Source organism: Lineus longissimus, chromosome 18, assembly GCF_910592395.1.
Source record: "Lineus longissimus chromosome 18, tnLinLong1.2, whole genome shotgun sequence".
In the NCBI taxonomy this organism is placed as follows: domain Eukaryota; kingdom Metazoa; phylum Nemertea; class Pilidiophora; order Heteronemertea; family Lineidae; genus Lineus; species Lineus longissimus.
In genome coordinates, this window is record NC_088325.1 from 3,466,181 (window position 1) to 3,487,744 (window position 21,564).

The 21,564-nt window shown below is 41.9% G+C and overlaps 2 protein-coding genes across 15 annotated transcripts in view; one reads left to right on the plus strand and one right to left on the minus strand.

Annotated features, from left to right (window-relative positions):
- Positions 1-921: 921 nt before the first annotated feature.
- On the plus strand, positions 922-11,463 carry LOC135502531 (large ribosomal subunit protein mL41-like). Its single transcript, XM_064795459.1, has 3 exons — positions 922-1,247; positions 2,218-2,324; positions 10,801-11,463. The coding sequence occupies exons 1-3, from the start codon at positions 1,034-1,036 to the stop codon at positions 10,975-10,977; spliced, it is 498 nt and encodes a 165-aa protein (XP_064651529.1). The 5' UTR covers positions 922-1,033; the 3' UTR covers positions 10,978-11,463.
- A 5,611-nt stretch (positions 11,464-17,074) lies between these two features.
- LOC135502527 (caldesmon-like) overlaps positions 17,075-21,564 on the minus strand; it is a 272,930-nt gene continuing 268,440 nt past the window's right edge. For all 14 annotated transcript variants that reach the window (XM_064795443.1, XM_064795455.1, XM_064795453.1 and 11 more), the window contains 3 exons: positions 20,745-20,875; positions 19,913-20,137; positions 17,075-19,129 (listed from right to left, as the gene is read on the minus strand). In XM_064795443.1, coding sequence (XP_064651513.1) covers positions 18,905-19,129; positions 19,913-20,137; positions 20,745-20,875 — 581 coding nt within the window. In that variant the 3' untranslated portion in view covers positions 17,075-18,904. The remainder of the gene's footprint in view (positions 19,130-19,912; positions 20,138-20,744; positions 20,876-21,564) is intronic.

Genomic DNA, 21,564 nt, shown 5'->3' on the forward strand with positions numbered 1-21,564 from the left:
TAATTGGTCATTCCTTTTAGTATTCCAATTATTGCACAACAATTATTCAAACCTCATTAAATGAAGATCCCATTCATTGGCATACCTTTATTAGTGTTATTGACGCCGTGATGTAACTGGACATGTCACTTATTACACTCCTACAGCTGTTGGATAGATGTGTTTTAGCAAGAATCATATCGAACATTATTTGTTAAATCTTGCTGGTAGTGTATAATTTGGTGGAAATAATTGTGTGTGACCAGTTCCTTGGGAGGGTAGCCGTGCTGTGAGCTACAAAAATCACTTTTTTTATTTCATGAGCCTTTTCAAAAATAAACATGAACCCATGAACTTTGCTTTATGACCATCATTTTTTGGCACTTGCAATTCCATAGAATGTGTTCGATAGTCGTGACAAATGCACATTTTTGCTTATGATTTTTATGTTATTTTTAAATCTCTTCCATAACCTTTGATAGCCTAAAGACCCTCAATCCTTCATGTATGAGTTGAGTTGGCCCGGACTGACTGCGTTGCTGACCATGAGGGGTGTTCTTAAAGGTCATCAGCCGTCCACCGATTTCACTGATTACGTCAGAATGCCTCAGTCCCCTCCTCCTCCTCCTCTACTCTTCCCTGCTTCCTTCCGCTCCTCTTCCAACACCCTCTCTTTGCCTGCCCTCGCCCTCCTTCTCCTCCTCCTCTCTCCCTCCTTCCTCCCCATCTCCTCCACTCTCCACTTCTCTCCACTTTTATGTAACCGACTTTGATCGTGGTCTTCCTGGGCTCGATGTACAGCGTAGCGGATCGAGGCTATGTAATGGGCTACCGCACGAATGGGAGCATTGAAGGTTTGATGTTCTTTACTGGAGACACTCTGCAGGCCAAAACCACGGGCATCGCGATTCACAAAGGCTATCGTATTCCACGGCCAACGAGGAATTAGTTCACAAAGGTTTATCTGTAATTTGAAGAAAGAGTCACAAAAATGGAATCCAAATTTCTCTCAAAAACCTCCTGATTTCTTTCATTCTGCTTTCAAAATATCAACATGAACTATTTAGTTGTCAACCCAACAGTCTTGTGCCGCTGTGGAACAAAAATCTCCCGGTTCTTTTCAACGAGTGGGATTTTATCGGGAAAGAAAACTCGTATCCCGTACGACATTCGAAGAAGTTATCCACCGACTGGCAAGGACATAAATCCAACAAGAAAGGGTGGCAATGCTGACTATCCACAGCTTTATGGACAACATGGCTACAAGTGTAATTACTTAAGATACTGTCTTCCTAACTCAGGCTATTTTATACGGAACGAGTTTAGAATCCCCGATCACACCCCAAAAAAAGGTCATCGGTTGACTAACCAAGCACCACTGTTCAATGGATTTAGAGTTGAATGCGATCAAACTACCAAACTACGTCATTTCCGATCGGGGATTCTAAAGTTTAGCCTTTTATACTCTAATTCCTTATCGTGACTGTCTTTTCAGATTGAAGCTGTGTCTGTTGACATTGTGACTTTCACATTGTCTCTGGGGATTACCAAGGTTGTGACGAGGACTTTTTGAGACTGGTCCACATAATATTTGGAGGTCCTTCATATAGTTTTGAAAATGATTTCCTATCAATATGTAAAGAGCAAGCCCTAGTGAACTCACAATACTGTATGTCCTAGCAGACGATTTTTAAATACATGATGTCCCACACCCGCACTTCAGTGGCGCCGGTGTGAATAAATCTACTTGTATCGCATATCATCATCATCATTACCGGCGTCGTAACCCTATTGGATTTTTGCCGGAGGTATGGAGTCCACTATAGGCTACTGTCCACCTATGTGGGATCTTTTACTTGCCCTGGCATAGACACTGAGGTACAAGGGACCACGGCTTTTAGTCTCATCCGACAGACCCTCGACTATTTCATACGTTAATGTACGTGTTGTGAAGAGCCAGGAATTTTAGTTCCTTGAAAGCCACGCCGGTTCATCCAGAAATACAATCCTGGGTTCTTCCCGGGATCGAACCCGGGCCCTATTGCGTGGTAGCCAGCAGTGTTAACCACTAGGCTATGAGGCTCCACATAATTCTCCTCTTCCTCTTATTCTAAAGAGATGATGGTCAGGATGATCGACTTTGGTCGGTATTAGGAGAACTCGTAAAATACACTTCGCCATGGTCTCACTTCCTGAAAAAATCAACTTAAAAATGGCCACCATTCTTCTTCATTTCAGATGGAAAAACCCCTCAACCCACTGGATATGAACGTCGGCGATTCCAGTATCACAATGTTGCCGAGATGATCCCAGAGTTTGTTGTGCCTGATTTAAAAGATTTCCATGTAAGTTGGCACTGTTTGCATATTGGTCCATCTCAGTTGGCACTGATTGTTTATTTGCCCAGGTAAGTTTGGACTGATAGTTTATAGTCGTACTTCCACCTATCAAATCCCCGTGTCTTTTGCGCTTACACCTATGAATTGCTGTGTCTAAATAGACGCGTGTGTCAAATCCCCGTGTCTATTAGCCCCATCGAGCTCGATGGGGCTAATCGGGGGCTAATTTAGACCCGTGTTCAACACAGGTTTTTTTATAGGTGGAATCTGAATAGCCCCGGCAATTGCAAGTTCTAAGACCCGGCGACAGATGGCGCGGTGTAGTTGCCTCGGTATTGCGCACGCGAAATTCTCCTCCAACGGGAAAGAAACACAGGAGAGCTCCCTACCTACAGCGCACCTGTCGCCAGGGCTATTAACCATTATCTAACACCACTGATAGGTGTAAGTGCGCCCCGGGTTTTTTGACACACGGCGAAGACACGGGTCTTGAAAAAACACGGGGTTTTATGATAGGTGGAACTACGACTTCTATGTCTGCACAGAACGTACAGATAACTATCTTAGACTGTGGGTTTTTTCTGTCAAATCTGACTCTGCCCTTTGATAAAATATCAAAATTAGGCCTGAGACGGATTTAGATTGTTGGTGTCCATATCAGGCGGTGGCAATACAATTTGAAGCTTCTCTATGCCAATGCAAATTGTGCTATCATGGCCTCGAACCAGTATCAGGCTATGCCGATGCTAGGCTGATTGAATTGAATTGAATTGAAATTAACACTTGTATACCGCAAAATCCAAAATGAATTTGTTCTAATGCGTTGCTTCAAAATGACGTCTGAACAGATGGGTTTTTAGCCCACGTCTGAAAATGGAAACAGTCTTAACCTTTTGAATATCATCACTGGGTTCGATCCCAAGTCTGGTCGCCTGCACAAGGAAGCTCCTGCCACCGTACATCTCCAGGTGATACGCGAGGATCTTCAGGAGACAGTTGTCTTCAGACCTCAAGGATCACCCGGGGTTGAAGAATGGGAGGAGCTCAGATATGTCAGCAGGGGCAAGTCCGTTTCTTGCTTTGTATATAAGTAGTATACCTGGGGATCCTCAGGAGACAGTTGTCTTCAGACCTCAAGGATCACCCGGGGTCGAACAATGGGAGGAGCTCAAATATATAAGCAGGGACAAGTCCGTTTCTTGCTTTGTAGATGAGTAGTTTACCTGGGGATCCTCAGGAGACAGTTGTCGTCAGACCTCAAGGATCACCCGGGGTCGAACAATGGGAGGAGCTCAAATATATAAGCAGGGACAAGTCCGTTTCTTGCTTTGTAGATGAGTAGTTTACCTGGGGATCCTCAGGAGACAGTTGTCGTCAGACCTCAAGGATCACCCGGGGTCGAAGAATGGGAGGAGCTCAGATATGTAAGCAGGGACAAGTCCGTTTCTTGCTTTGTATATGAGTAGCATTGTCTTGAACTCTATACATTTACGGCTCGGTAACCAGTGGAGACTTCACAGCACGGGGCAATATGTCCGTGTTCAGTGTCCCTGTCAGGTCTTTTGTCACACGTGCTGCATGATTCTGCACCTTATGTAGCTTGTCAAGAACATCTGCACCAAGAAGTAGGCTGTTACAGTTATCCAGTCTAGACATGACAGTTGATTGCACTAGAAGGGTTGCTGAGACGGGTTCTCTGGCCATGATACTGGGACTGATACTATGGGCGGTTATTACCGCAAATAAAGACAAACCAAAGCAAAGACACTTGTGTAGCATATCAAGGACATGTAGATTGATACTCCTATGTGTGCCACATCAAAGACATCTGGAATGCATGTTTTGTTTTTGTTTGATACAGCATAGATAAAACTAGACCGCAACCTCTCTGGGATGGACAGTTGTTTTCATGAGCCATACACAGCACAGATAAGACATGAAGGCAATACCTCTCTGGACCATACACCACGTCAAAGATAACGATGCGAAGTCAACAGGCGGCGCCACCGTCTTGGAAAAAGTAGAAAGTTGAAGGAGGTTGACACAGTTTTCTAACTTATCTCTATCCATGGTTATGATATACGGTACTAGTATGATTGATGATGTTGAAAAGAAAGGGGATCTCAAAATACGACAGTCTGCTACGAATAGATGCAATAGTGACATAACAACACATGTGCATTTTCCCGCTAGTCGCTTCTATCAACATGAAATGGCCAGGGCCATTGTGCTCACCTCATGTGGAGGAAAGATGGATAAAGAGCATGGTATTGTGTCATGTAGTGTTAGGTTTGATGTAGGTCCAAGCAATTACAATTTCCCCAAAATGGCCAATTTACAGTACATTCGACCTCGGTGACCTTGAAAAGTAGGTCAAATCAAAGAAGACCCGGGTGACACATTGAATGGTTGTTAGAATTAGATGTACCTATGATATAAAATTGGTGCCAATCGGGCAAGTCATTACTAGGAATAATGGCATTTTGAAGAATTTCGGATTTGGCCCCTCCCTGGAGGCCAAACGGCAAATCAGATCGCACCAAACTTCGGTACCTGAGATCACCTGACCAAGGGGTACAAGTGTACTTAATTTGTGATTAATAGTCATTGCAGCTAAGAAACGTGCCATAGTTACGGCCTGACGGCGAATTTACGCCATTTGACCTCTGTGACCTTGACAAGAAGGTCAAATTAAAAACCTGTGTGACATATACTGTATGGTGGTTAGATGTACCCATGATATCAAATTGGTGGCAATCGGGCAAGAAGTTAAGGAATAATCACATTTTTAAGGTTTTTGGATTTTGCCCCCTGGTGGTCAAGTGGTGAATCATATTGGACCAAACTTCGGTCCCTGAGATCACCTGACTAAGGGGTAAATGTGTACCAAATTTGGTATCAATAGTCATTGCAGTTTAGAAACGTGCCATCGTTACATCCTAACGGCCAATTTACACCATTTGACCTCTGTGACCTTGAAAAGGAGGTCAAATCAAAAACCCGGAGGATATATGATGCACCTTTGCTAGAAGTACCTACCATATTTTTTTCAAAATTTCCCGACTACTATTAAGGGAGATATTGCATATTTTCACTTTTAACGTTTGGCCCCCTGGTGGCCAAACCATGAAACGAATCGAACCGAAACTTGGTCTCCAAGGTGTCATTACATAAGGGTACATGTGTACCAAGTTTCAACTCAATAGCTCTAACAGTTACGAAACGTGCCCTGCTAACGGACGACGGACGACGACGACGACGACGACGACGACGACGACGACGACGGACGACGGAAGCCACGGTATGGGATAAGCTCACCTCTGCTAAGAGGTGAGCTAAAAATTGTGAATTTCCTAATTCTTTTGAAAATCTTCGTAAAATAAACGGGCAGTAAAATTTTGCAGTAAACATAAAAATGCAATTTTGCTTCATGAAAGTGACAACATGTACTATTTTTTTTTACTTGCAAAGTTATTCATCTATCACCTCAACCCACACTTGCTTTTTGAAACCTGGTTAGAAATAAAGGAATAAAGAAATAAATAAATGCCATTTTGACTCGGCTGTACTGTGTGAAGTAAGGTGTAGGGTCAAGCGTTTTAAAGACATTTCTAGAGAAGCTCAAGATGCTGGATGCTACAGAACTCCAATTTAAGCAAACAAATGTGCAAACAATTATTTAGTTTCAAACAATTCATGAGTGATATTGTGAAAGATCTGTATAATTGGTGTTTGTCCAATGCCAATTCTGTAGAATGAATGAATTGAAAGTGCCATTAATTTCAAGTAACAATAGCACATCACAGACTTTTCATTTCATTAAGACATGATACGTATCGCAAAGCTTGCAACGAAATTTGCAAGTCTGCGAGGTCGATCACATGCGCCTGTGACAAAATCTGATATCACTGCGTTACATTATAAATATATGAAACGGTCAGGGGCATTGTGCTCACCTGAGATCACCTTTTATGTTTTTACTAAGCAGTGACATTATATTGATTTGCTCTGTGATACAAATTGAGTGATAGTCAGCACTGTCTCCTTAGTTCATATACTTTCATTGTCTAAGTGTGTGTACAGGCACACTCTTATTTAAACTGATACAATTTTTAAGTATTATTATCTCATGATAAATAAGAACATCAAACATTTGATAAAGAGCGCTGAACTTATTTTTTCAATTGTCGATAGACCTGATAGAATAAGGCCACTTCGAGAGGGAGAGATACAATTTATTACCTTTTAAATGCATTTTTACAGATAATTAATCAATTGTGATCTGTTCATGCAGAAAAGTTATCGTCCAAACAGAAATAATGTGGTTTAAAATGAACTCAAAATAGGGTTGAAGAAATACACAGTGTATTGATCTCCATGGATGCAATTGGAAGGCCTGGCCACAGTAACATCCACTTGGCTAATTTGTGCCATTTGACCGCTGTGACAGTGAAAGATACAGATGATAGCTTTATAAAGCATGAGGCAGACGAGTGACTTAAAGGGACAACTTGGGCGTGGTCGTTACCTGGCCAGGAGGATAATGACTCTACTTTACACCATGCGCCGCCACCAGTAGTATCCCAAAATGCTTAGTTCTAATAATGATTTTGGACGGTGTTGCGAAGCAGTTTTGGACATGGCATGTGAATTTCAGGCAGGCTTATGGTAACACCCTGTTTTAGTGCATTGTTTATTGCAGCTCAATAACTTTTCAATCATCCTGTTTGGAGAAGTCATGGTCCTGCTGGAAGCCATTTTGTATGAAAAACCAACATATCTCATACAAAGTTGTCCCTTTAAAACAGCAGCTATCTGCAGATCACTGCTGTGTGCAACTAAAACAATCTCCCATCTGTTGGTAAAACCAAGTATGGCTCTATACTTGGTAAAACCAGTAATCCTTGAGCTGGATTTTGATTCGCAGGTCGCTGTTACCTGTTAGAGGTCGCGAAGACCACGGCAAACGAGTGATTATTGTTGCATGCAATTTAAATTGCAGGTACATGTAGCAGCAAGTTAAATTGCTTGTTCACGTTAGCTTCTAAATAACATGCCACAGATATACCCTAATGGCCGATTTACACCATTTGTCCTCTGTGACCTTGAAAAGTGGGTCAAATCAAAAGGTGAGTGGTGCACTTTATGGCAATAGTTCGTCTTGTATATTCTTCGGCTAGTGTGGTCATCCAAAGATTTTGACTATAAGCCGATTAAGGAGTGTACGTCAATCTACAGCAGCTTATAATTAGTTTGTGGCCTAGCTCACTTGTTCAATCAACATGAAATGATCAGACAGCAACAGAATTGGCATTGAACATTTTATGTTATTCTAAATGCATGTTTGGACACACCGCTATTAACTAAATAAAGCAAGACTGATTCTGAGATATTTCTCTTCATTCACTAAATTCATAGTAATAGTCAGGTCTGATTCACTTTACCAACATTAAGCCGTCCTTATTTTCAAGAGCCAATTGAAAATCCATACAACAAAAAGAAGTACACATTCAATGTAAAGAAAAAAATTCATTTATAAAATAGATCAAAACAACTAATCAGGAACAGTTCTACTTGAATCTGATGAAGAATTAACCTGTTCAATGTTTTTAACATCATAATACTAGGTGACACAAAAACGGTTTCCTACTTTTGACTTTTAAAAACTTCAAAAAGATCAATCTCATATTTACCTAATTTCTGCCAGATGCAACTGAGATCAGAACTTTTTGTTCCTAATTTGTTTGACGTTATTGCGAGCATTAGTTATTGCAGAATAGGCATTTACACTTTGCAACCATTTTACGTCAGAGCAGGTTGGCAAAATAAGGTGCAATTGGTCACATGTCAACCTCTTACACGACAGTAACAATCATTCAAGCCATGATTGTTTTGTACAGGGTGAATCATAGAGGTCTTGATGAATCTCACAAAAGGAAGCAAACCTCAGTGCCACATTACCCACTAAACATCAAAACAGTCGCTCGTAGATTACTACTGTCTTCTTAGAGTTGGACGACCAATCAGATTGAACTAAACCAGACCGGGCACGAAAATCACCAAAAGTTTATAAGTTTTTTGGCATTACGCTAAACCAATTAATGCACATAATGAAATTAAACAAATAAGGATCGAAAAGTGTTTCAGCTGTACATTTGAATTATTCAAAGTAAGAAGTACTTAATATTTCGTGTGTCACCTAGTATAAAAATAGAAAATCCAGAATCATATGTTAACTTGAAGGACAGAAGCAATTTTCAGAGGAATCTGCTTACAATCAGACCAGACATTTCACTCTACAAATTAGGGGTAGGTCGTTTTTCAAAACTAAACTTCCAAAAACTTGGTGTCAAGCTGAATAAGACTATGACCAGATGGCAGTAACATGACTCACACCAAGTTAGAGCCCAGGATAAACCTCTAATTTTGCCAGGCTTTTTATTTTTGTAAATCAACTCAATTTGAAAGCAACATTTTCATCTTCAATTTCAAGAAGAAAAAAATCCAATAAATACACCTTTTTTGAAGAAACTGAAAGAAACTACATAATCAGCTCCAAAAATGTTGAGAAAAAGATATTTGTTTCTTCAAATCATAAAAATGAATATGTTCCACTACCAAAATTCAGCGGATCACAGTAGATTTTTTGGAACAAGCGGGTCGTCAAGTACGAGAATTCATTCATCTCAAGGATTTTTTTAATGAAATTTGCTCTAGTCCTCCTTATGAGTTAAAAAGCACCTAGGGTTTATAAAGCACCGGTATGTATCAGTGTTGCACCACATTGCTATGATTTACCTTCAACTGAACCAGACAGGCGCTGGAGATTTGAAGTTGGAAGCTCTTGGAAGGCTATATTTTAGGACAATTTTGATTTGTTGAGTATTCTGTATGGTGACAGGTATGGAAACAAACTTTAATGCAGTCGTCCCGAAATGCAATAAAAAATGGACCAAAATCAGTGTCCTTATAGAGAGGATGTCCTGCTCATAGAGGTGACCACTAAGAGAAGCTTCATTGTGGTTATTTTGATTAAGAACCAACATGAGACCAATAAGAATATTTATTATAAGAAGCCGTTATCAAGAAATAATAACTGGTCATGCAATTTCAGCACTTCAATCAATGAAATGGCCAGGGCCATTGTGCTCACCTCATGTGGAGGAAAGATGGATAAAGAGCATGGTATTGTGTCATCTAGTGTTAGGTTTGATGTAGGTCCAAGCAATTACAATTTCCCCAAAATGGCCAATTTACAGTACATTCGACCTCTGTGACCTTGAAAAGTAGGTCAAATCAAAGAAGACCCGGGTGACACATTGAATGGTTGTTAGAATCAGATGTACCTATGATATAAAATTGGTGCCAATCGGGCAAGTCATTACTAGGAATAATGGCATTTTGAAGAATTTCGGATTTGGCCCCCTCCCTGGAGGCCAAACGGCAAATCAGATCGCACCAAACTTCGGTACCTGAGATCACCTGACCAAGGGGTACATGTGTACTTAATTTGTGATCAATAGTCATTGCAGTTAAGAAACGTGCCATAGTTACGGCCTGACGGCGAATTTACGCCATTTGACCTCTGTGACCTTGACAAGAAGGTCAAATTAAAAACCTGTGTGACATATACTGTATGGTGGTTAGATGTACCCATGATATCAAATTGGTGGCAATCGGGCAAGAAGTTAAGGAATAATCACATTTTTAAGGTTTTTGGATTTTGCCCCCTGGTGGTCAAGTGGTGAATCATATTGGACCAAACTTCGGTCCCTGAGATCACCTGACTAAGGGGTAAATGTGTACCAAATTTGGTATCAATAGTCATTGCAGTTTAGAAACGTGCCATCGTTACATCCTAACGGCCAATTTACACCATTTGACCTCTGTGACCTTAAAAAGGAGGTCAAATCAAAAACCCGGAGGATATATGATGCACCTTTGCTAGAAGTACCTACCATATTTTTTTCAAAATTTCCCGACTACTATTAAGGGAGATATTGCATATTTTCACTTTTAACATTTGGCCCCCTGGTGGCCAAACCATGAAACGAATCGGACCGAAACTTGGTCTCCAAGGTGTCATTACATAAGGGTACATGTGTACCAAGTTTCAACTCAATAGCTCTAACAGTTACGAAACGTGCCCTGCTAACGGACGACGGACGACGACGGACGACGACGACGACGACGACGACGACGACGACGACGGACGACGGACGCCACGGTATGGGATAAGCTCACCTCTGCTAAGAGGTGAGCTAAAAAACCTGAAGTTGTCGATGTCGTTTTTACTTTTCCCAAGACGGTGGCGCCGTCTGTTGACTTCGCATCGTTAGATGTCTTTGATGTGGCACACATAGGAGTATCAATCTACGTGTCCTTGATATGCTACACAAGTGTCTTTGCTTTTGTTTGTCTTTATTTGCGGTAATAGCCGCCCATATGATACAGCTCTGATAACGTCTTATTATCATTTCAGCTCAAGCCGTATGTTTCGTACAAGACGCAGGACATCTATCAATCCGAGATGACGGCAAAGTCGTTGTTCGATGCAACAATCGGGAAAGACGTTTTGGACGACTTTGCTGAAGAAAAAGGGACTATTGAGCAAATTGTTGAAAACGTTTTTAAAAAGCATAGCAAAAGTAACAAATAGGCATTGTAGTCTAAAAAAACCTGTGTTGTTTTTGTTAGTATGAGCATTACTTTTGGCGGAGTGGAGAGGTGCACTCTGAGAATGGCGTTTACTACGGAAAGGTGCCATCTAAATGACTAGTGTTTAATTACTATTGGCCTATTCCGTTCATTGTTTGTCCTTGTCCCTGTTGTGACATTGGGTGATATGAATAAAGACTAGCAAATGCTTTTATCTAAATCTCCATGTACATTTACACTAGGCCTTCCTGTACAAAACCGGAGTAAAAGCATTTGCTAGTCTTTATTCATATCACCCAATGTCCTGGACAACTGGCTGATGTCATCAATATTTTTAGCCAACCCATTTATGGTTGTGACATTGTCTTTGTCTCTCTTATTGGTGATGTCTTCCCTTTTGGACAAGTTTTACACTAGCATGGCCAGATATTCCAATTTTGAAAATACGAACTCGTGATAAATTTTTAATACAAAAACAATATAAATACAGTTTTAGCATACTTGGTTGTAAAATAACTGCGCCATGATGATATCTGTTTACCTGAGCCATAAGGAAATACATTGAACACGAACGGTGCATGCCTTTAACCTTTACAGAAGCGTGTTCAATCTTTGGTCGGCCCAGCATTACAAACCAGCATTACACAGGCAAAAGTGTCCATGCATGGATCACGAATTGGTCCATGGACGGATCTATGATGATTATTGTAAGCCGCGTTTAACACTCGGATTCCATTCTAAAATACCTTGGTACCGTAAAGTCAACTTTTAAATGGAAAATGCATAAGCCTCGTTCTGAGAGCGGAGTGTTTTGAACACGCAACCAAGATGCTCTACCAAAGTTCCCTCGGGTTGCACTAAAATGTGGAAACCATGCACACGTCAGGTCAATGGAATTTCAGCTCACTTCAGAAGTTTGAGGCTCTCAAAACACTGCTTCAAACACAAATCAGTCAAGGAAGCATCAACCACCCTAAGTTTTTTAATGAGCACTACACATATTTGCCGAGAAAAACGCTCCAAATAGCCCATTTGCGCGGATTTTATCATCACTTGAGCGAGCCGATGCGGACTTCCTATGCGCGCTGTACAAAATGTACATGTCTTATTTTCTGTAACGTTGCCGTAACATAATGTAAACAACGGCGCTACCGGCGCTCCGGCCGGGCCGGCGATGGATGGAATTTGCCAAATTCGCACATATTCAAGTTATTTTTGTGGCCTATCTTTTTAAGTTTTAGGTATTTTAGAATAGAAATTGAACCCTCGGCTTCGGACCTTGGTTGAGTTACCAAGACACTCTCGGGTGCAGCTAAAATTTCGTCCAAACCCTCGCCTGTCGGCTCGGGTTTGGACTGTATTTTAGCTCCACCCTCGAGTGTCTTGGTAACTCAACCAAGGTCCTCCGCCTCGGGTTCAATTCCTTAATCATAGATTCTATTATGGCCCTTCACAGTTCCAGTGATGGGCAATCGCCAATGGACCTACAATGATTGGAGTTCCATCATGGGCCCAATGACGTAAGGTCCCATAAAGATAAACGTATGCAGCAAAGTTCAAACCCATTTGAGTAACAGTCTTCAGAATTCTGGAAAACGAATAGTTTATCGCTATTAATATAAATTCTTTGATGGTCCATCAAAAAAATCATAACGGATTCCATCCATGGATCCATGATCGGCCCATGGAAGAACTGACAAGGGGTTCCATCTATGGATCGATAGGGACGATTCATCTCCATCATAGATCCATGCATGGACACTTTTGTCTGTGATACCATCCTCGGCCCTGGGTCGCTCCCATACAAAAGGTCCACCAAAGGCAGAAGGGTCCCAGTGGTGCCAAATTCCCAGCTTTAGGCGGAGTTCAGACTTTTTCCTCTTACCAAATGCTAAATGTGAGAGACCTCTGTCCCGGCTCTCCGTAGAATTTTTAATTTGCTAATTCGACCAAAGATGAGCACTTCAGAGGTATTTTTGTTCAAGTTTTGTGAGCGACACGGCGGAGCTGGCAAGTTACATGCAGCCTGGATGTGACCGTCTCATTTCTCTCACCTTGTAAGCCTTGTAATCTGCCAGGCTTGTGACAGTCTCTCCCATCTAATCGTGTTAGCGGTGGAGCTGCCAGGCTTGATTCGCACTGGTTGTGACTGTCTCATCTCTCTCACCTCCTTGGCAGCATGGTGGGGCTGCCAGGCTCACTTCGGTCTGATTGTGACTGTCTCATCTCTCTCACCTCCTTGGCAGCATGGTGGGGCTGCCAGGCTCACTTCGGTCTGATTGTGACTGTCTCATCTCTAATCTCTCACCTTCTTAGCAACGGAGCTGCCTTAAAAAGAAGAAGCACTCGGATGAATCCTTGTTACAATGTGCCGAGGTTGTTTCAGAACTGACAGTTTCTTAAAACTGTCCTGGTTCATGCAGCCCTGAAAAAACCGACAGACTATGCTAAATACTGTTGGGAGGGATTCATTTATAAGGTTAAATACATTGCATTAGTCTCTGTCATCACAACTGAGAAGAAGCACTTGGATGAGACCTTGTTACAATGTGCCGAGGTTGTCATCAGAGCAGACAGTTTCTCAAAGAATTGACCTGGTTCCTATAAAAAAAGACGGACTGGTCAAGACACATTGGATCCACCCCGTCACTAATAAGGTAAGAAAGGTAAGACAGTCACAACCAGGCGAAATCGAGCCCCTTCGAGCTCCAGCTACAGTATTGCTAGCAAGGTAAGAGAGATGAGACAGTCTCAACCAGACCAAATCTAGCATGGCAGCTCCACTGTCCTGCTAAAAAGATGAGAGAGAAGACATTCGCAGTCAGATGGGATCGAGCCTGGCAGCTCCTTGTAGCCGCCAACTAGGTGAGAGAGATGAGACAGTCACAACCAGACCAAATCTAGCATGGCAGCTCCACCATCCTGCTAAGAAGATGAGAGAGAAGACATTCGCAGTCAGACGGGATCGAGCCTGGCAGCTCCACGGAGCCGCCAACAAGGTGAGAGAGATGAGACAGTCACAACCAGACCAAATCTAGCATGGGAGATCCACCATCCTGCTAAAAAGATGAGAGAGAAGACACTCTCAGTCAGACGGGATCGAGCCTGGCGGCTCCGTGACAAGGTGGGAGAGATGATACAGTCACAACCAGACAAGTTCAAGCCTGGTAAAAGGTGAGAGACACCCAGACGGAAACGACCCTTGGAACTCTATTTACCATACTGCTAACAAGACAGAAGACAGTATACGACCTTTGCATTCAGTAATGACAGAGGCTTGAGACGTTGGGAGGTGACAGAAGACTGTATAGGACATTAGCATTCAGAGACTACAGAAGATGGTTGGTGAAGGCTTGAGATGTTGGGAGGATACAGGAGACAGTATAGGACATTAGCATTCAGAGGCGACAGAAGGCGGTTGGTGAAGGCTTGAAATGTTGGGAAGAGACAGGAGACAGTATAGGACATTCGCATTCAGAGGCGACAGAAGACGGTTGGTGAAGGCTTGAGATATTTGGAGGAGACAGGAGACAGTATAGGACATTAGCATTCAGAGGCGACAGAAGACGGTTGGTGAAGGCTTGAGATGTTTGGAGGAGACAGGAGACAGTAGAGGACATTAGCATTCAGAGGCGACAGAAGACGGTTGGTGAAGGCTTGAGATGTTGGGAGGAGACAGGAGACAGTAGAGGACATTAGCATTCAGAGGCGACAGAAGACGGTTGGTGAAGGTTTGAGATGTTTGGAGGAGACAGGAGACAGTATAGGACATTAGCATTCAGAGGCGACAGAAGACGGTTGGTGAAGGTTTGAGATGTTTGGAGGAGACAGGAGACAGTATAGGACATTAGCATTCAGAGGCGACAGAAGACGGTTGGTGAAGGCTTGAGATGTTTGGAGGAGACAGGAGACAGTAGAGGACATTAGCATTCAGAGGCGACAGAAGACGGTTGGTGAAGGCTTGAGATGTTGGGAGGAGACAGGAGACAGTAGAGGACATTAGCATTCAGAGGCGACAGAAGACGGTTGGTGAAGGTTTGAGATGTTTGGAGGAGACAGGAGACAGTATAGGACATTAGCATTCAGAGGCGACAGAAGACGGTTGGTGAAGGTTTGAGATGTTTGGAGGAGACAGGAGACAGTAGAGGACATTAGCATTCAGAGGCGACAGAAGACGGTTGGTGAAGGCTTGAGATGTTGGGAGGAGACAGGAGACAGTAGAGGACATTAGCATTCAGAGGCGACAGAAGACGGTTGGTGAAGGCTTGAGATGTTGGGAGGAGACAGGAGACAGTATAGGACATTAGCATTCAGAGGCGATAGAAGACGATTGGTGAAGGCTTGAGATGTCGGGAGGAGACAGGAGACAGTATAGGACATTAGCATTCAGAGGCGACAGAAGACGGTTGGTGAGATGTTGGGAGGAGACAGGAGACAGTAGAGGACATTAGCATTCAGAGGCGACAGAAGACGGTTGGTGAAGGCTTGAGATGTTGGGAGGAGACAGGAGACAGTATAGGACATTAGCATTCAGAGGCGACAGAAGACGGTTGGTGAAGGCTTGAGATGTTGGGAGGAGACAGAAGACAGTATAGGACATTTGCATTCAGTAGTGTCAGAGGCTTGAGATGCTGGGAGGTGACAGAAGACAGTAGAGGACAATCCCATTCAGAGGCGATAGAAGACGTTTGGTGATGGCTTGAGATGTTGGGAGTTGACAGAAGACAGTAGAGGACAATCCCATTCAGAGGTGATAGAAGACGGTTGGTGATGGCTTGAGATGTTGGGAGGAGACAAAAAACAGTATAGGACATTTGCATCCAGTAGTGACAGAGGCTCGAGATGTTGGGAGGAGACAGAAGACAGTAGAGGACATTTGCATTCAGTAGTGACTACCATATCTGTCTTGTTTTCTCTACACATTATTTATCACATGAATGGTGGTGCCCCGCAACTCAAACCCTACCCAACCTTGGGTAGCGATCCCATCCCTAGCCAAGGAGTTACTGAAGAACTCCAGGACTTATCTGTCTTTCGTAGAATTTCCATATCACTGTGCTCTCGAAGGCATCATTATCTGTGCTCTAGGTAGGGATCCCTACCCAACCTTGGGTAGGGTTTGAGAACCATCTTCGTCTTGTTTTCTATATACTATATTCATAAATGAATGATGGGACCTCCCAACGCAAACCCTACTCTCTCTATAACCAGGACATTCTTCCTCCATTCGCTTCTGTGCTCCAAAGATGTGAAAAAGGAACGTACTTTTTAAGTGCGATAGGCAACGATTCCACACAGAGGGGGTTAATTTTGAGAGAAAAAGGTATATCCTTTTCATAAGGCAGAAATTTGGCAAAAATAAAATATTCCCACGATCAGAGCCAAACGGGATGAGAGGGTTAATGGAAACCTTGTTCCTAGGAAAAGTTAAAATATTCATACATTACACCTGCAATTTCAATTTTTTTATCCTGGGTACAAGGTTATTTATTAATCCTTGCAGCCCATTTGGCTCAGATCGTGGGAATATTTTTGGGGGAATTTTCATTGTTTGAGAGAGTACTTAACTTTTATGGCGATATTGACCCCATCAGTGCTGATGGTCTCTACTATACACCTTTCCAGAAATGGGGCGCTGAGTGTCCGAAATAGTGATGTCATAAGGGGAAACTAGGCCTTATGATGGGGGGGACAAAGGAGATAGTCATGGTTGACCAACACACTTGAATGCCTTCGATGACGGACAAGGGGGAAAAAGTTAGTTCCAATGCAAGCCACCAATTTCGGGAAGCATGTATACTGTCTGTCAAGAAATGCGGTATTGAGTGCGGCAGCACCCGTCTCCTTGGAACCAGGACATTCTTCCTCCATTTGCTTCTGTGGTCTAGCTAGGTATATGAAGAAGGAATGTACTTTTAAACATCAATTGATGGGCAAGGCTTTCATCTGCATTCCAAGTCACAACCTCACATCAGAGAGACAGCACGACACATCCCTTGAAGGCAACCAGTCGAGCTAGGATCCCAATTGGCAAGTTCTAGCCTGGCTTGTAGTAAGTGGATGGCCAAATGGACATTGCCTCAACTCAAAGATAAATGTACATGTAAATATTCTTTTATTTATTCTAATTCAATATGCCATACAAAATAAAACACATGAATACATACAACACATATTTACAAATATAGTGTGGCCATTGTCACAGGGAGTGTGGACATCGTCACAACCAACAGATCCATACTCGTACAGCCGCCTGATGAACCTGAAGAGGACATTGTCACAACCACAAAATGAATTTAGTGAGGACATTGTCACAACCACTAGATAACTGATGTGCTGGCATTATCACAATGGTTATAGGACAATATCCATGTTATGTACATGTCTAAGGACTTCAGTATTTTGTAACTTTGAACAACTTAATGTATAGTCATTCACTGCACGGTTCTGCCCATTTACAGGTCATTTCATTTACTGCACAGCCAGCACTGCACTGCACAACTTGATGTTAAGTGTACTATCCTTGTACGAATAAAATAAAAAGTAAAATAAACTGACAAATAGACTAACAAAGCTACCAGATATATGTAAAAAGGACATTGGCACAACCGCAAAATGAATTTAGTGGGGACATAGTCACAACCACTAGATAAATGAAGTGTTCGCATTGTCACAACCACAAAATGAATTTACTGAGGACATTGTCACAACCACCAGATAAGTGAGGTGTGTTTGCATTGTCACAATAAACCGATATTGTCACAGCCACCAGATATATGTGAAAAGGACATTGGGTGATATGAATAAAGACTAGCAAATGCTTTTACTTCAGTTTTCTACAGAAAGGCCTTGTGTAAATGTACATAGAATCTTAGATAAAAGCATTTGCTAGTCTTTATTCATATCGCCCATTGTCACAACCACTAGATAAACTTTGTGTGGACATTGTCACAACCACTAGATAATTTAAGTGTGGACTTCATTACAATACTTAGTAAACAGATAAATGATGTATGGACATTGTCACAACCACTAGTGTCATAAGTCTGAACTTAGTGGGTCTGGCACCAAAGGTGACAAAGTCGCTTGTGATCTTGGGCAAGTCACTTCACTTTGACAAACATTTGCATTTGCCCACTAACAAAAATATACAGAGGCTCATTTAAATAATCAAAACAATTATTTTACACTGTTAGTTTGTAAGCAACATATATGTTTTACCTCTAAAGATAATATTTCTCACTATCAAAAATCTACAAATCAGATAAAAGATATGACGTCTTCGAAAGATCAGATACTAAATCAAACTGATAAAACATATGACGTCTTCGAAAGATCAGATACTAAATCAAACTGATAAAACATATGACGTCTTCGAAAGATCAGATACTAAATCAAACTGATAAAACATATGACGTCTTTGAAAGATCAGATACTAAATCAAACTGATAAAACATATGACGTCTTCGAAAGATCAGATACTAAATCAAACTGATAAAACATATGACGTCTTCGAAAGATCAGATACTAAATCAAACTGATAAAACATATGACGTCTTCGAAAGATCAGATACTAAGCAATCTCCTCCAAGCTGAGGCGTCTTCGACAGATCAGACATGAAGACAGTGTACTCCATGGTTTTAACATGTGTCTATATCAAGTTGGAGGTGAGCGTCCCCAAATCTTTCAGCGATGCATCTCATCTTTGGAGAAGACTGCCTTTAAATCATTATGTGGCAAGTTGGACCGGACTCTCCAGACTCCAATCTATAGACATCGCTCATTTTTGGGGACGACCGTCAGAAATCAGTGAAAAGTTTGAGGTGACCATCCCTAGCTGCCCCCTCAGAGACGGGTTTCTTATTTTTGGAAAAGACCATTTTGAAAACTGTCTGTAACTAGTATTTCGCGGAAATTTCCAACCAATTTACAGAATCGTGCACTCCTCATTCTGCTTTTCCATTTGGTCCATCGCCTTCTCCAAATCCTCCTCATTTGCAAAACCATCAAGACCCTGGACCCCTTCTGCCGAGTCCGGGTTCCTGCCGACCAAATTTCGAATATGGGTGCTGTTGGCCACGGATCCCATTAATCCACTCATCATATTCCCCATCAACTTTGAGGACATCTTAGTGATGTCTGCGCTAGCACTCTGAAGAAAAAGACAGAAATTAATCTTGATGATTTGTTAATCGCGTCCATGGCAACCGTTGTCATGTAAGTAAATACTACCATGGCAACGGTAATCATGATCTTGAAAAGTATCGAATTCTGCAAGTTCTCAATTCCACATTCAAAATGTTTGCTCATGTGGTGAATCTACTGAAATAGCTGGCAGGTCACTCTGAAAATATGACATTATACGCATACATTTTCAGGTCAATTGATCACTTGGTTACTCTTGTGCACATACAAAATCAGTTAAAGTGGTCCATTTTTCTCTCTGTGATGCAAAGCTTGCTTAAAAAGGACCATACCTGATGAACACAATAATAATTGTTGGAAGACTCAAGCAACAGTTATTCCAATCCTGTTAAAAAAATTTCATTCCCACAACAGACCAGCTCAGCAAGTTGGAATGCAAGTCTGATTCTCGGCAAGCTGGGGAACTGATTCTACTAGTTGACAACAGTGATGTTTTTCTACACTTACAATCTTCATAGACAGTTTGAGAAACTAACGTTATGAAAACTTTCCTCTTTCAACAACAGGCCAGCTCGGCAAGTTGGAGCGCCGGTCTGATTCTCAGCAAGCTGGGGAACTGATCCTCCAGGTGACAAATCTTCATAGACAGTAATGGAGAAACTAACGTTATGAAAAACTTTCTCCTTTTCAACAACACTCCAGCTCGGCAAGTTGGAACGCCGGTCTGATTCTCAGCAAGCTGGGGAACTGATTCTACTAGGTGACAACAGTAATGTTTTTTTACACTTACAATCTTCTGCAATATTTCATCAGGCAGCTTCAGACCCAGAATCTGTATTTTCGTGCTGATTTCCTGAATCTTCGCACTTTGGTCATTTTTGCCGAGCAGGTCATCTTCCTCGATCTCCTCCTCGCAGATCTCGTTGAGTTGTTGATAAAATCCGTACATCTTCTCGTGTTTGGCGTAATCTTCCTCGCTCAACTTCTCCTTGTTTTCTTTCAGCCAATCAGGATACTGGAAATAAGATTCAAATAAGCTGTAGCAGCTGGCTTTATCGATCATGATCTGCCATCATCAGACTTTCACATCAAGTTATCGTTCCAACATAACTGCAAATCTTCTGCTGAAGAGCTAACAATGATTTGTTGAAACCAGGTATTTATAGTATTTGTATATCTGTTTACACATTAACCCTTTAGCTACTGAAGATTTTTTAATGCATTTCCTGTATTTCCCTGGAGCGTGTGAAGAAACATACCTTGGCCCAAGGATCAAGTGAAAATTTCGGCCAAATTTTGTCCAGCACCGTATCGAAATTTTGCATGCATTCAATGCCCCTGATCATAACTCACCTGGAAATGAGGTTCTAGTACCAGATTTTATTAACAGATGTCACTACGAGTCATTTGAAAACTGTCTATTGAGCTGGCCGAGATTAGCCGCACAGGGATATATAGAATTTTTATAGCGGCCGAAATCGGCCGTACAGAAGCTTAAGGGTTAAGGTCTTTGTTGAAATTCATATTCAGTTGGAATTTATGGAATTCGAAATTTTCAAATTCAATTTCAATTTAAGATTTTTAACAAATGCCACAGACCATTAAGGATACACAGGACTTACATATTCAGTGGCAGCAGCAGCAGTCGGCCCCATGATATCTGGGTTGTGAACACTCTGCATCATCGGCCCAATGATGTCCCCGACCATCCCCGCAACGTTGTGACCAAGGTTCTCACGCATATTCTTCAATCCTGAAAAATATTTTTTCATTTCAGAAATACAGTAGAACCGCTCTAATAAGGACACTTGCGAGACTGACAAGTGCTGTCCTTAATAGAGAGGTGTCCTGATCAGAGAGGTAAAAAAAATGGAGTCAACAAATTTGGAACCAAAACAAGTGTCTTTAACAGGGAGGGTGTCCTTAATAGAGGGGTGTCTGCTAAGGGAGGTTCCACTGTATATGACGCAGAGCATAATTGAAGAAAATCTGATGAACACAACACTATTTCTTGAACATGCCAGGATAGCAAACTACAGTGGAACCCCGGTAACACGACCACCCAAGGGACTAAGCCGAAGTGGTCGTGTTACCGGGGTGGTCGCGTTAGTGAATTTAAGAATCATAAGTAGGTTTTCCCGCCAAAACATCGTCCTAGCAGATATGCTGTGTGTACATTGACATGCATTAATGACTACGCCACCGGGTGATTCGATAATTTTGTGTGTATATTACAAATAAAAAATCATTTTCTTGAGTGTTTTGTGTTTAATTTACAACTTATGTAAATGAGTAAATAAACTGACGAGAGCTAATTAGACCAAACATTACATTAAAACTTGAGCATGCTAATTAGAGCAAGCATGTTATTCACACCATCGGCAGCTGCCCTTCTTGATGTCAAGCTAATATTCCCGCTAACATTGAGAGAGGTGATGTGAG

Coding starts and splice junctions, on each gene's coding strand:
- LOC135502531 (XM_064795459.1), top strand. CDS start 1,034: ATGAACTATTTAGTTGTCAACCCAACAGTCTTGTGCCGCTGTGGAACA. Junction 1,248..2,217: donor TGGACAACATGGCTACAAGT/GTAATTACTTAA, acceptor TCTTCATTTCAG/ATGGAAAAACCCCTCAACCC. Junction 2,325..10,800: donor CTGATTTAAAAGATTTCCAT/GTAAGTTGGCAC, acceptor TTATCATTTCAG/CTCAAGCCGTATGTTTCGTA.